Source organism: Canis lupus, chromosome 4 (assembly GCF_011100685.1).
Source record: "Canis lupus familiaris isolate Mischka breed German Shepherd chromosome 4, alternate assembly UU_Cfam_GSD_1.0, whole genome shotgun sequence".
NCBI lineage: Eukaryota > Metazoa > Chordata > Mammalia > Carnivora > Canidae > Canis > Canis lupus.
Window position 1 is genome coordinate 76,294,129 of NC_049225.1, and position 16,264 is coordinate 76,310,392.

At 44.3% G+C, this 16,264-nt stretch overlaps 1 protein-coding gene across 1 annotated transcript in view; it reads right to left on the reverse strand.

Annotated features, from left to right (window-relative positions):
• Positions 1–16,264, reverse strand: part of PDZD2 (PDZ domain containing 2) — a 358,274-nt gene that overhangs the window by 42,886 nt on the left and 299,124 nt on the right. Inside the window, exons 7-8 of the mRNA XM_038535405.1 lie at positions 7,393–7,504; positions 1,118–1,263 (exon numbers count right to left, since the gene is read on the reverse strand). Coding sequence (XP_038391333.1) covers positions 1,118–1,263; positions 7,393–7,504 — 258 coding nt within the window. The remainder of the gene's footprint in view (positions 1–1,117; positions 1,264–7,392; positions 7,505–16,264) is intronic.

Sequence of the window (16,264 nt, forward strand, 5' to 3'; positions counted from 1 at the left end):
CCCACGCAGGTTTTTTTGCTCTGCTTTTTCTCCAAGTCCCAACTCAAGTTGTCTTTGGGTAGATTCCACACAAAATAGCCTGATCAGCAATTGCCTCTGGAACATGGGCACTTATTTTACTGGGTAGGTAAAACTTTGTTCACAGTGCTTGTGGCCTATCACTTTGGGCGGAATACTCACTGTCTTTGAGATTCATCGGCCTGTCTGTAAAATGGTGATAACACACCAAAAGTAAGACCCGACCCAGATGACCTGCTGCAGATCCTTCATAACTCTACTGTCTAGGAGTCTACATGGGCTTATGGATGCCATTGCTGCCACCGTCTGCCTCCATGTCTGTTCTGTTGTAGACAAGATGCCAATGGTTTCTCTAGAGCATTCTGGCTGATGGTGCCAGGACTGAAAGAACACCCCACGAGTTCCCCAGAGATTGAGGCTGCCCTCAACTTGGTTAGGACCTCTCTACCCACTTTGAACTAAGTTGAGGATGATATAATTGAGGAAGAGCCCTGTGAAGAATTATGGAGCCCCGACCCTTCTGGGGCAGGCCCTGGAATATTAACATCACCACCTATTTCACCCCTATCTGCAGCCCCTCTGACCTTGCCTATTTGACTCATTACTGTGTAACAGGTAAGATCCCAGACACAGTAGGCACATACATGCACTCTCTTCTTCTTTAAAGTGACCCAACACCCACCCACCCACCCAGTAGTTAGGCTGACACCTGACGCGCCCACTAAACAAGCAATGGTGGTTGACCACAGACCATGAGGCGCCATTGTCTCCTGGCAGTTGAAAGCAGTTCTCAGTTCCAAAACATACAGTAGGAAGGGGATCAAGCTGTCAAGATCCAACAAAGGATTATTTTTCTCTACAGTTTTCAAATCCTAGGCTGACTTCCTCCTAACCTCCGTGGATAGACCTTGCTCTCTCTGCTACATCTCTGGTCTCAAATACTCCTGCCCACACACATGTTGTTCTTCACAGCATGGATGCTCTTGTTGGTCTCTGGAGGAGTAAAAGAAAGCCTAGCGACCCAGGGGTGGAAACATGCTCTTACATCCCTAACCAGGCAACTCTGAGAAAACAAAAAGGCTCCATGGTACTGTACTACCTGTGATGTTCCCGTAGAGTCCAGTAGCTGGGGAAGAGAGTGCTTTCGGCCATCTCGGGAGACTTCCAACATCCTGACCCGCGGGTCCCCATTTCGCAGCATCAGCTCATTATATTCCTCAACAGACTCTAGACGGTGTACACCCCCTTGTAAAAACATGGAGAAAAACATGGTGTGATATGGGATGGAAAGAATCTTATGAGAGCATCACAGGCATAAACTTGTTGCATTAACAGCCACACGTCATGGTTTTCAGAAGGCCTGGTGTTTAATACTCTCTAGGCACCGAGCTCATCACTTTCTACCAATAACCTCTGCCTCAGCTGGGGCCATTAATGCCAGATTATGAAGAAAGTGCCAGTCCTTTGAAGGGACCGGACTGGATATGGGAAAATGTTTATGTTTCATCCAAGTAAGACGTAGCCGGGGTTGATAAGGCAATAGACAACAGTGAAATGCTATCAGTAGATGGTTTTCTAGTGAGGAAGGAACATTACCATGTGGTTGGTATAGTTTCATTGTTTGGGTAGGTGGTTTTTTTTTTTTTTTTCATTAAATTACTTTTCAAATAAACTTTTTTTTTATTAAAGAACAACTTACGGGGACATACACACATCATAAGCGTACAGTTCCATGAAATTTCACAAAGTGAACGTTCCAAAACCCAATACTCAGACCAAGAAATAGAATATTACTGGAACCCAAAAGCCACTTTAGTGCCACTAACCACCCTTCAACCATGGTAACCATTATCCCGACTTCCAACATCATAGATTACTTTTGCCTATTTTTGAAGTTTATATAAATGAACACGTAGACATGTATCTTTTTAAAATATCTGGCTCCTTGTTCTTAGCATCGGTTTGTGAACGTCTCCATGTTGTTGCTAATAGTCTGTTCATCCATTTCTGTTTACTGTGTCATTGTATAAACTTACCACAATTTGGTTATCCGGTCTGTTGCTGATGAACACTTGTTTTGTTTCCAGTTTTAGATCTAGAACAAGGGTCAACAACTTTTTTTTTTCTTTTTTGGGTAAAGGTCAGATAGTAAATGTTTTAGGCTCTATGGGCCACAGATGGTTTCTGCTGCATATTCTCTGAACATCTTTTTTTTTTTTTTTTTTTTTTTTAAAACAACCCACCGGAAATACAGAAAGCACTTCTAGCTTGTGGTTCATACAAATATAGCTGTGGGTGGTAGCTTGCTGATCCTTGATCTAGAATATACTGCTATGGAACATTCTGATACAAGTCCTATCTGTGGGGTGTGGACCTAGGAGTAGAGTTGCTGAGTTACGGGGATACAACTACCTTTACCAATGTTGTAACACCATTGTGTGTGAGTCTTGGTTTCCCCATATCCTTGCCATACTTAGTGGTACCAGTTTTTAAAATTTTAGCCATTCTCATGGATATATAATTACATTTCACTGTGGGTTTTTTTTCTAAAAGATTTTATTTTCAAGTAATCTCCACATCCAATGTGGGGCTTGAACCCACAGTCCCAAGATCAAGAGTCCCACACACCACTCACTGACCAAGCCAGCCAGGGGCCCCTCATTGTGGTTTTCAAATTACATTTCACCGATGATTAATGAGACTGAGTGTCTTTCAAATATTCATTGGTTGTTTTACTTTTGTAGATTTGTAGAGTGGCTTTTTTTTTGTAAAGTTGTAAAGTGCCGATTATTATTATTTGATAAAGTTGTAAAATCCTGTTTTGCTTATTCTTTTATTGGGTTTCTGTCTTTTTGGTGTTGATTTATAGGTGTTTTTTTTTTTATTGTTAATAATGTTTTGGATATGAGTCCTTCATGAGATCTACGTATTGTAATTATCTTCTCCATGTCTTAATGGTATTTTTAGATAGCAAAAATTTGTAATTTTATTTTTCCCTTTATGATTAGAATTTTTGTATTTTTTTTAAAGATTTTATTTATTGGGGAGCCTGGGTGGCTCAGCAGTTGAGCATCTGCCTTTGGCCCAGGGTGTGATCCTGGGGTCCTGGGATCGAGTCCCACATCAGGCTCCCTGCGAGGAGCCTGCTTCTCCTTCTGCCTGTGTCTCTGCCTCTCTCTCTGTGGGTCTCTCATGAATAAATAAATAAAATCTTTAAAAAAAAAGATTTTATTTATTTACTTGAGAGAGAGAGCACAAGCAGGAGGAGGGCAGAGGAAGAGGTAGAAGTAGGCTCTCCAATGAGCAGGGAGCCCAAGGCATGGCTCCATTCCAGGACGCTGGGATTGTGATCTGACCTGAAGGCAGATACTTAATTGACTGAGCCACCCAGGCCCCCCAAAACTTTTGTGTCTTAAGAAATTTTTATAGTGGGACGCCTGAGTGGCTCAGCAGTTGAGCACCTGCCTTTGGCTCAGGGCTTGATCCCAGATTCCCGGGTTCGGGTCTCACATTGCGCTCCCTGCATGGAGCCTGCTTCTCCCTCTGCCTGTGTCTCTGCCTCTCTCTGTGTCTGTCATGAATAAATAAATAACATCCTTTTTTTTAAAAAAAAAAAAAAAAAGAAACTTTTATAGTAATTTTTAAAGACATCTTTATCAACACCTAGTTTTTATTATACACCATTTTAAAATAAGAAAATTTAAGGGCTTTAATCTTAAACGATGGCTTGATCACATCATAGCTATAACCTTACAATGTTTACATGATGTGTTATAAATGATATATACCCGTGTGTGTGTATAGCTATATACACATACAGATTCTTTAATACCAAGTTCTCCTAGACTATGTTTCATTTGATCACCTAAAATTCAGTTTACCTAAACATTTCTCAGAAAGTTTTTCACAGAATAAAACAGGATGATTCTGTACTCTTTTAAAAAATATATATTGAGTTTTTAGTGGTGATGAAAAGTTAGAAGAGTGCTGATGCAGTTATACTAAGGTGCACATCGCTAAAAGCTTGGTGTTTCAAAAGCTACATATTAACTTTGTGATACAGGTTTTCAAACACCTGAAACTCCTTTGCAATCAAAGAGAAATTTCCATTTAAAAAGATCACAAACCTAAGGCATTAACATGGCTAAATCAAAAATACCAAAATTAAAAGGGAACCCTGCTGGCAAAAAAGGAAGTACGAAGTAAGGAAAATTCAGGTTAGACTATCAGGGAAAATGTTCCATAAAATCGCTATAGTCATTTCGGAGCTAGACGAGGCAAAAATCTTAGTGGGAATGGCTGGAACTTCTTTACAGAACCTCCTTAATAATTCATGACTTACTAATTCATGGCCAGATTAATCCATCTTGGCAGGCTTACTCATCTGAAAAAGATTTATTAGAAGAAAGTGCCGGTTGAGCTGACAGGGAGGCACTTGCCTCAACAGAAGAGAAACCACATACGGTAGTGTCTGTAGATAATATGCTGATACGTGAATACCACCAGAGTGACTCACTTGTAGAAAATACGAAAGAAGTATCCAAGTTTACAGGACAAATTAGCAGTTGATCACATTAAAATCTCCCGTATTCAAAAGTCTTTAGACTGAGCATATCTCACAGCACTGACCGAAGACCCGGTTCCGCAAGCCTCTGTCACAAGGCCTCCAATTACTTTTCCAGCCTTATCTCCTGCTGTCCTGCTGCATGAATTCGTTGCTGTAGCCTGCTGATTCTCAAAGGAGCCGATCTGTCCTCCTCCCGCATCCTTTCCAAAACTGGGGAGCCTATAAATATTGCTTGACATTTAACTTTGCTTTGCCGGCACCATCGTCTCCCACCCCGGGGGGGGGGGGGGGGGCTTACCCCTAATCTCGCTGATGGGCTCTGCTGGGCTCAGCCTGTTCCTGGTGGGTCACTGGCTCTTTCAGGTTGCCGAGGAGGAGCAGTTGCCAAAGACTAACCAATTTCCCCCCATTGTCCCGAAGCATCTCTTGTGCACTTTCTCGTCTAGACCACCGTTTGCTTCCTTGGGTTCTCTTAAGTCTTGCCAGGGCACTGGCTCTCCTCAATCTTGTGTCCTCTGGATGCCTCCCCTGAGTGCCACAACCCAGAGAGCCTTCCATCTTCGAACCTCTTGTGGGTGCCTTATCGTGGCCTACAAGCTCTCGAGAATACGCTTGTCTGAACCTGTTCAAGCATCTTCCCCTCCTGAGAGGGAAAGGGGGGGACACCAATTACAAGAAGGTTGCAAAAATGATGATGATGAACGTGATGTCAATGATGGCAGTGGTGACAAGGGGGCAGCTATCACGTGGGGTGGGCTGTGACAGCCACATTCTGGACGGCCGGTGCCACATTCATTCTCTAAACCCCATCTTTCAACTGAGACCGTATAGTGACCGATTCGCAGAATAAATGTACATTATTATCCTCACGTCACACATGAAGAAACAGAGACCCAGAGACGTCGAGTCACTTGTCTCACGTCACACAGCCAGTCATGGCAGAGCTGGGAACTGAACACAGTCCTCCCTGGCTTCATGCATGGGATACAGATTTGCTTACTGTGGTCCCAGGTGTATGGGGAGGACAGAAAGAGGGTGACATCCAGTTGTGGCAAACAGTAGCCACATGTGGATCTACTACTCCGCTGAATGTGCCACTTGTTCTAAATTAATAGTAGGAAGAGTGTCAGAGAATTATGATCTGAAAGGCTCCCAGCTACATGCCCCTCCCCATGTCTGTATCTAGAAAGCCCCAGACTGGGGAGTAGGATTCTCTTCAAGACTCACAGGAAGCCGAGGGGTGGGTAAGAACTGCCTGCGAGGCAGGTGATCTTGCTGGCACGGAATGAGCGACCTTTGGGATTCCCTTAACTTCTCTGGTCTCATCCATAAAACGAGGAATGTGACGGCACGGGTTTCAAAGGTCCCTGGTACTCCCCCCAAAGCTCTGTGGCTCCCCTGGGAACCGTATAAGGTGTTGATTAACTCTGCCAAGACAACGGACCTAAAGATCTCCATCCGTTGTGCCCCTGGGACTCACAGGCCCCAAACATGTGCAGGAATTAAGTGTATTTCTCTCAGTTGATCCTGGGGGCTGCAGGGGAGCTGGCCATTCTCCCCACATGAGGACCCTGGCACGACGTCTCCCCTCCTACTTCCCAGCCTCTGGTTTGTCACAGACCCGTGTTTAGACATACACCGCCTAATAACAGGAGTTACGAATACAAACCAATTCACTTTGTTACTCGGGTTTGTTCCAACAAACAGATGTATTTCGTGGTCCTATACCGGTTGCTTTACCTGAGAATAACTCAGGAGAGGGCCAGACAGGTGGTGGTGGTGGTGGGGGGGGGGGGGTCCTGGTTGGCAGGCACAGATAGCACCCCTCCGCACCAACTGGTCTGGAAGAGGAGACTGACAATTTTTTGCATGTTAACAAACCATGGCTGCTTTTCTGTGCTTTGCCTGTCTGTCTGTCTAATCTGCTCACCCCGGCAAGCCAGGATTATTATCTCCTTTTTTTCAGGTGAGGCAGTAACAGTTCAGGGGCTTCAAATAACCGGCCCGAGGTCACATGAGATGTCTTTGGTGTGTAGGCGGCCAGGGCTGGCTTGTCCATCGGGCCAGTAGACACAGCACCGAGGGCCCACAAGAAAGTTTTAAGTATAAGCATCATAGCAATGAAGAGATCACAAAGAGCCCAGCTTGTATCTTCATCCGGATGCAGCCACAAAATATGTTTCAGGTTGTGTGTTGAATGGGGGAAAGAACCCATTGGGGAGTCAGTGCCTAGGACCCACGGCTCATAACGGGTCCCTGCACATGACCTCTGCTTTCAACACTGACTTTCTGTCTCAGGGCACAGGCCAGCTGCTGCAAGGCTTTACCCAGGAACTGTGAGATCTCTTTGTTCCCAGAGCTGCAACTCCCATCCCATTTTTCCGCCTGCTTCATTGAGATGCAGATTTAATATGAAGTAAATAGCTCTTTGCCCCTGGTTCTGGTGGACTGAGGGGAGAGGGACATTTGCCAGGAAGAGGCCACTAGGAATATTCCACGGTGCATGGGTCACCTGAAGTCCTGTGGAAGTAAATGAACCATACACACACAGGAAATTTAGGTTTGAGCAGAGACAAACGGAGATGTTGACATTCACTTCATTATGACTCAAATAAAAATATTCAAGTGGGCAGCCAGGCTGAGTGAAGTTTTATGCTCGGGGCATATGCACTATCTAAAGGAAAAACAATTTTGAGGCTGTAAGGGGGGAAAAAAAGAGCTCATTCTGTTAATGACTTTATCTTTCCCCTCCCGAGGCTAGAAGTTCACTTTCAGACAGGCCACGTCAGGCAGAGAGTTCCACTCACCTGAAAGACGACTCTTGAGCTTCATTTTGCTGCTGCCCTGCTTGGGACTTTCCAGGTTTCCCTTGGATTCGTCGGGGCCGCATGAATCTTGGGGCTCATCCGTCCCAGGCATCTGAAACGCAGAGAGCACCGAGCTGATGGCAGAGGCTGGCTTGCAATCACCGATGAGATCCCCTCCCAGAAGCTATCTCCAGGCTTGAAGAGCAGCAATAGAGGTAATCACGTGAGGAAAAAAGGTTCCCGGGATCAAAGCACAGCCCCTCAGATAACCTGGAACATACAGCCTTAGGCTGGCAAGTTCCTCCCCAGCAGCCCCCACCCAGAGGCCATTTCATTTCTGGAGGAAACTTGTTGGTCAAGGTCACCCAAGTGGTCACAAAAGCCACAATGACAGGTCTCTTGACTTGTGGGCTAGTGCTTTTTCCTACAGTGCAAGTTGCAAGAAATATTAAACCAGAAATTTAAACTCAATTCTGAAATACAGTTAAATGTTAATTTTGGGGCAGCCAAATAACTACACCCCTTGGGTCCACCAGACTGTGCTACACCCCTGAGTACTGATTAAGCACTGCTCAGGCCACATGCAGGTAGCCCCATAAAGTCAGCCCACACGTCTGTACATTGTATAATGTCTATGCTATCAGACCCCAAGAGGTGATGCAGAAAGAAAGGTCCCAAGGTCTGCAGAGTCCTCTGAGAAAAGCCAAACATGCTAAAATACAACAACAAAAAACTACATTTATTAGAGAGGAAGGGGAGACTTAAATGCTTGAAAGTGTGTATAAAAAATTTGGGAGGTATATTTATATGTACAAAACTTATGAGATACATCAAACAATGAACTTGAAAATTTGAAATTTTATTTTCTGGGGCACCTGGGTGGCTCAGTGGTTGAGCATCTGCCTTTGGCTCAGGTTGTGATCCTGGGGTCCTGGGATCGAGTACTGCATCAGGCTCCCCAGAAGGAGCCTGCTTCTCCTTCTGCCTCTCTGTGTGTCTCTCATGAATAAACAAGTTTTTAAAAATCTCTGAAATTTTGTTTTCCTTTGAGATTCTGAAGGGAAAAAGTCATACTAATGAAAATAGGTAGGATTCATGTGAAGAAACATATATCAATTTAAAAAGACATAGAAGATATCCTTTGACATTTTATGGTCTTTGAAAGTCACATAATTATAATGTTTTTTAAAAAAAGCCACCCCAAATCCTGAATGTTAACTGATAATAAAAATTACACATTGCATATCAAATTCAGTATGTGAAAATGCATAAAGCAGTAACAGTAATCTCCCAGGTAAACCCCACCTCCTCCTAAGAATTGTTTATATGTAAATCTTTTAAAATATATAGATAATATTTTTGTATTTTAAGTAGGTCCACACCCACCGTGGGGCTCCAACTCATGACCCCGATGTCAAGAGTGGCATGCTCCACAGACTGAGCCAGCCAGACACCGCTATATGTAAATGTTCTATGTAATATATGAGATTTGCAAAATTCTCCCGTAAGTTCAAGTATCTTTCTGGATGAGAAAGAGGGGAAAAAAAGGTCTGAGAAATGAGGAGATGCAGGCAAGCTGGGGAAGGGGCCTGATATATTAAACGAATCCTGATATATTAAACAAAGATAAATTTGGTGAATCCTTATTACAATGTCGGGGATTGGCAGGTCTCCAGGTTTAAATTATGAAGTAAAGGCAAGGGTGGAATCCTCAGGATGATTGTAGAGATCCTCAAGAGGGAGGTTTTTCCCAACCCCAAATTGTAACATTTAATTCACACCCAGTGCAAAAGAACCCTCTTGAAGACCTGCCAGAGAACCGGGGCAGAGGAGGAGCCATGCAAATAGGAATAATCCAGAGAGAGGCGGCAGGGCCTCCCCTTGACTCCTTTGCTTAATTTAAAGGCTTATGGAAAGAGCCTGTCTCCAGACTGTAAATAGCAATTACTTGGGACTGAGCTAAGTTGCCTGGTTCTTGCTCTCATACCGCCTGACCCAAGCTAACAGCCCACGGGGGAAGATACTCCTCAGCTTGCAGGTCATTACCTCCCTGGCGCCCATTCAGGGAGTGGATTGCTCTGGGGCGGCCAAGGCCCAGACCATCGGAAGGCATGTCTGAGGAGCTCGTGTCAAGGGAAGAAAACAATCTCAGGCAACTTACGAAGTTTCCTTCTTCCATTTTCCTGTTTTTCCAGCGTGGCCTCAGCTTTTCAGGCAATCAGAGGAATTCTGAAGATGGCATAAGCCCTCATAGAAGTAGCAGAAAGGAAAGTGACTTGCCCAAGGCTTTCCAACTCATTACAGGCAAGGCTGCGACTCCTCAGTCTCCCGATTTCCAGCTTCATGCCTCACTAGGATTTTCTCTCCCTCCATCCTTAGATGCTTTTTAATTACGTTATTGCTTTGGATAATCAACACCATACAGTATAGTTCATATACCTGAAATGTTTCCCATTTAATGTTCACAGGCAAGCATGTTTCTCAAGGTAAAAAATATTCTCTCCATCGACAGATGAGGAGATTAACAGAGACCCTTAAGTAACACCTTTTTGTTTATAACATATGTCCAAGATCCAGGCTAGATCTCATGTGTGCAGAGAATGGGAGTGCAAGATGAGTGGTGTAGTTTTACAAGACCAAACACGTACTGTGTCAAATCTGTGTTCTTGTGATATGAGCCCAACTGCAGCCAACTCTTCTTTATTTTCAGAATCTGAGAGAGGCGGTTTAGAAGAGAATCACAGCCTTAAGGAATCACTTTCTTTTTTTTTTTTTTAAATCTCAAATGCACCAAAGAATGAGATGACATTTGGTTTCCATGATCTATAAAATGCCAATACCATTTCTTACACCAACGAAATCTTACTCTAAAGACGGTGTGTGTTATATTACTACCAAAAGCCTGTAACTAAAACCAACCAGAATGGACCCGGAGATATCTCAAAGAGGTGCCAATGGTACACTGTTGAGCTCAAGGCAGAAGCACAATCTTATTTCAGAACCCGCTGAGAGTGCACAGGATTCTGAATTTAAACAGAACCTTTTCTTCTTGTAACAGAAAACGGTCTGTCGTGATTTTAGGTGGTTTGTAACTCAAGGAACAGGCAGTGACATACAAAGTGCAATTCTTTAAAAAAGATTTTATTTATTTGAGTGGGGGGGATGAGCAGGGGGAGGGGCAGAGGGAGAAGGAGACTCCCCACTGAGCAGGGAGCTCGATGCTGGGCTTGATCTGGGAACTCTGGGATCATGACCTGAGCTGAAGGCAGATGCTTAACCCACTGAGCCCCCCAGGCACCCCACAAAGTGCAATTTTGATTACAACATGCCTCTCTTCAGTCTTGTGACTATTGTCTGAAAATGTCCACATTCTAGAGTCCCTTTACTGTATTATTTCTTTAGATGCACAGAACAAATCAAACTGTTTTGGGGATGATGTCATTTTAGTCATTCTAAAAAGAAATGTGCAAAAAGTTCTCCTGGAAAGCCTTTGGTTCAGCTGGTATAATCTATTATTCATCAGCAATTTCTAATTCATGTGTTATACAACAATGCCATTATATTAATGGGATCTAATGTAATTTGCCAATTTCCAAGTTAGAACCTTTCTGTTTGGAATAGTATTTTCTACACTGGTGGCCTATGAGATTCTCTCTCACTGAAGAAGACTCTTTAGCTTCTGGTTTTATGGTGAGGTAGTAGAGCAGAATGGTTAAGAACCTAGCTGCCTGGATACAAAAACCAGGATTATTAGCATATTAGTTATCCTCCTTGAACATCAATGTCCTCCTCGTTAAGACGGGGTTTGATGTAAGAGTTAAGTGATAGTTTTCTTTTTTTTTTTTCTCTTAAGGATCTTATTTATTCATGAGAGATAGACAGAGAGAGAGAGAGAGGCAGAGACACAGGCAGAGGGAGAAGCAGGCTCCATGCAGGGAGCCCGATGTAGGGCTTGATCCCTGCGGGACTTGATCCCAGGACACCGGGGATCATGCCCTGAGCTGAAGGCAGACGCTCAACCACTGAGACACCCAGGCGTCCCAAGTGATAGTCTTTCTGATTAAAGATGGCAGATTCCCCCCCCCCCCCCGCCCCCGTCTCCTCATTTGAAAGCACACTCAAATGACAGAGATTTTAAAATGAAAGACATAATCCCACAGGGCAAAAGAGAACAGAAGACAACAGCAACAAAATTCTGGAAACCAGTGAGCAGATGAACATGTGGTATGGATCCAACTTGAGAAAACTTAATGCTAAGCTGGGATCGGAGAAAGCTAAAAAGCAGCCCAATTTGAACAGAGACCCTCAAAAGCTCAGGAATTGCCAATAAAGGGTGTCTGGACGCGGGCATGTAGTGAGGCCAAAACGGTGGTGAGAGTGGAAAGTGGCTGATGCAGGTATTTAGAATGGGTCTGATTTCGAGGAGACTCCCAGGCTTCGGGAACGACCTGGACAAACTTTGGTGTGCAACAGGATCACCTGGAGAGCCAGTAAAGCACGTGGAGGCTCGGGCTCATGGAAGCGGGGCAGGGCCTGGGCCTCTGGAGTTCACTGCTGCCCTGGACCCAACAGAGCCGGCTGCCACGGGAGACGCGGGGCCCGGCGGTAATTACGAGCGGACTCTAGAGAGGAAAACAGAGGCTCCTGCTGCCTCACCATCCATCACCTGTCAGCCCCCGAATGAGGGGGGCTGTTACCAGCATGCAGCTCTGCATCGGCCATGTAGGGGCTTTAACCAGCAACTGCGAACAACTGCCCCACTCTCTGAACGAAGGGACAGCACCTGCCAGGCATCATGTAATTTCCGTGTACTACAGGCAGTGACATGGATTGTGCCCATGATACATAAATAGAACATTGGCATCAGAGGTGGCTTTTCATTATGTGAAATAGAAACAACAGTATTTTTTAGTACTTATTTTTTAAAAAAGATTTATTTCAGAGAGAGCTTGTGTGCATGTGTGCAGGTGCGGAGGAGGGGTCAGGGAGGGGGAGAAGGAGAGAGAGAACCTCATGCAGGCTTCACGCTGAGCACAAAGCCCAACCCAGAGCTCCATCTCACGACCCTGAGATCAAGAGTCGGAGGCTTAACCGAATGAGCCACCCAGGTGCCCCAACAACAGTATTTATTTTTAAAGGGTTAAAATTACCTGGTGACTAATGAGGTTATTATGAGGACTAAATGACAGTGCATTTGAGAGTACTAGCACGTACCTAGCATGGATCATAGAGGTATTGTGACGCTTCAGCCGAAACAAAACACCTCAAGCTTTCTCCCCACCAAGGCTGAGGCTGCCTCTAGATTTGATGATTACACAGACTGTGATCATAGCTCTGGACTGCAGAGATCAACGTGTTTAACTTCCTACCAACAAACGGTAGCACATTCAATGAATGAACAAAGCAACAAGACAAATGGCAACCGGGTATGCATATGCCATCTTGCTGGATTTGTGATGCGAAAAAAGCTCCATAAAATTACTGCAAACCTAACAGCTAAGAAGACAGTTTCAAATGCATGTACCTGGAAATGCATGCTTCTGGAAGCCAGCTTTGCACAGGACACCAAGGATGATCTGAGAACACACTCTGGTCTTATAATCAGAGTAGAAGCAGTGACAGAGAGACAATAAAGGAACCCATGATTAATTAGAGGAAGAGCGAGGCTTCCGTAAAGGAAAAGCAGAGATCTCAGACACCAGGCTGTGCAGGTGTGAAGGGGAGAACAGACTGTGAAGTCCGGGAGGCCAGCTCCTGACTACAAGTAAAGTGGGCGTCACATGAGTGGGGAGACACTTTAGTTTTTACTAGATTGGAGGGCGTGACTGGGGCCTAAGGAAATCCACCTGAGAATTAGAGGCAAACCCACAGGGAGCAGGATGCAATGATGCTCCTATGGAGATCTCAGGCCCAGAAGACAATAAGAGGTGATTTAAAAACTGCAGAGCTTGAGTAAGTGGATTTGGGACAGCTGTATCAAGAGGGATCAGAAAGTTCAGGTAGATTTAAAGGTGAAGGGTGAAGAAGCCCAGGAAGAGATTTAAACAATCCTTGGGTCAGTTTTAAAGGGACACAGTTATTTTTGTTGGCCTGATGGAGGTGGCCTGAGAAATGTATGAGATTAGGACTGGAAAGGAAGCAAACATGAGACAAACCAAGGGGAGCCAGGCAGGATGATAATAGGCTGGAAGTTGATGTTGGTCAAGTGGGAGAAAATTTCCTGGGTGGAATTAGCCGACGCAGAGGTGGTGGTGGTCAAGATGCATAAGAACAAAGGATACGTTGGAAAACAGAAGAGTCCCTGATTCCGTATCTTTCACAATAATGAGCCCCATAGGCCAGAATCTAGAACAGTATTTTAGGGGAAAAAAAAATCTATGTCAGAAAGCAAAGGAACAGGGGAAGTTAAAAAAAAAAAAAAAAAAAAAAGGCACCCAGGCCCAGCAAGCAGGGCTTATGAAAGAAGAAAGGAGTCTGTCTAAACAGCAGGTTAAACAGGAACTCAAGTGAGTCTTCCCAAAAGGAGATGGATATGAAACTCTAGAGGCGTATCCAATTACTACCCCCCAAAATACGTAGCAGAAAGCCTTGTTGCTCAACCCCTGGAGCATTCAAAGCCTGGGGAAAGACCAATCTCAAGGAGCAGGTGGCAGGAGTATTAGCCCTGACTGGCTCTTCAGGGGCGTGAGCTGCAGAATCATGACAGCCGGCCTGGTGCGTGAATCTGCAGTGGGTGTTTTTCCAGCTGAATAAATGGGGGAGGAGAAAGGCAGCTTTCTCTAGTCGAAGCACTGCTAAGAGGTAGTGGAACCGGAAACGTGGCCCAGGACTGAAAATGCCTGCACCCGAGAACACAGCAGCTCTGTCAGAAGCACAGTCCACACCCAACGCAGTGCGTCAGGGAGCCCTCAACTTCCATCTCAAAGTGCAAACGCAAATTAAGATTTTGAATATAAACCAAAAAAAGCACTTTAGTAGGTCCAAGTTGATTTCACCCATCCGGGCTGGGAGGAAGATTACTGCCAGCTGAGTTTACTTTATTTATTTATTTATTTATTTATTTATTTATTTATTTATTTATTTATTTATTTTTGCCAGCTGAGTTTAAATTCACGGTCATGGACTCTAAATGACCGCCACAGACTGAATTGTATTTAGAGAAGAATATTTTCGTCAGCTGGCCTTTATTTGATATGACTTGGGGGTCTCTGCTACGGGCTGCTGGGAGACCGTCCTCCCTGGGTCTCTCCCATTTCTATGTGGCTTTTGAACAGAGGCACGGGCTGTTTTTACTCTGGATTATCTATCTTTTCAAGGATGTTTGTAGAACAAACCACTTTGAAAGTCAGAGATAGTGTCTCTGGAGGAAGAGGCAGGTTTATTGTCTAGTATAATAAAGATAATGTCTCCCTCTGGAGCAAAGGGCAGTCAGATTTGCTTCAAGCCTATCATAAAAGACGTAGATTGCCACCAATCGGGGTTCCTTAGCTGTGATACAAATCTACCGCAGGTGCATCTACTCGAGCTCCTCTGTATCATTCCTGTAGGACTTGGGGTGACAGGGGGACATCATACAAACGTGATGCTCTAAACTAGGATTGAGTCCTAAACTGAGAATGGAGAAAGCCAAAAGTTACTGTGCCATCAGCAAAAAAGTCTCTGACGCAGGAATCTCATGTCTCAGGCCAGCATCCATGAAATTAAATAAGGTCCCAGGGAAAAAAGTCTGCCTGGGATAACTGTCTAGGAGTGAGGGATTGCCTCATTTTTCTAAATGTCAAGGGTACAGGTCCATTTACTCTTTGTTCATTTACATTTTACTAAAAGGGAAAGCATACAAGAGACTTGCTGTTGAACAAATTTGACTTTCTTGGAGCTGAAAGAACCATATTTGTTCCAGTGAGAAATCACCCAGGCTGCAGATGCTGAAGAGCACAGCCTCTCCCTGGCATCAAGAATCTCCTTTGTGAAGATGGAGCAAAATACAGAATAGGAGAAATGGAAGGAGGCCGTTAAATGCTTTGGTTTTTAACTCGAAAGGTGAAGGAAATTTAGGATTGGATGTTAATTACCTTCTATTTTAATGTCTCTGGATTACGATTTACAAGAAGATTTGAACTTGTTGAGATTTTAATTATTCGAGTGTCATTCTTATGTTGACATTTTATGTCTTTGTAGCACACCTCCAAAAAAGCTGCACTGGACAATGAGGCTAGAAATAATTTTGTAGGAGAAACGGCCTAGGGTTGAGTTTTAGCTTCTGGCAAATTCTATTCTTCTGGAGGAGAGGAAGAAACCGTCATTACCTTAAGAGACGGGTCCCCTAGGTCCAAGTTAAGAGTCTAGTACTTAGAAATATTCTATAACTGCTGTCCAAACCATTTACAAGACCTCCTTAAGCACACTGTGACTAATACAATGTTGAAGCCTGAGCATCATCTGTCTTTCTCAGCAAACTTTTGAAGCCTTACAAACAAACCATGAGAAGCGTGGCTTTCATCTCCAACCATCTCCATTGCGCAAGCGAACCTGATCCCAAGGAAAACTGCAGGAGGACGGGTTGCACCCAGTTCATGCCATGTTTTTACAGTTCCCAGCACTTGAAAAAAAAATAATCTGCAGATGTCACAGAAGACATCCAAGCTCCAAATCCCTAAGAAGCTGTGCTGGCTCATCCCCCCGGTCAGTATCTACAGGACAGTGGAGCGTGGTGATTTCCCTTTTATGCTTCAGTCACACTCAGATTATTTTTAGGCTGCCAAAGGAAGCTCATTTTCCAAATCTCTGGGGCAGATGTTTGAGTGACCAAAGGAGAACCAGATGGCCATCAGAGGGGCCAGGGCCGGGAATGAATAACCATTCAGAAAAAGGG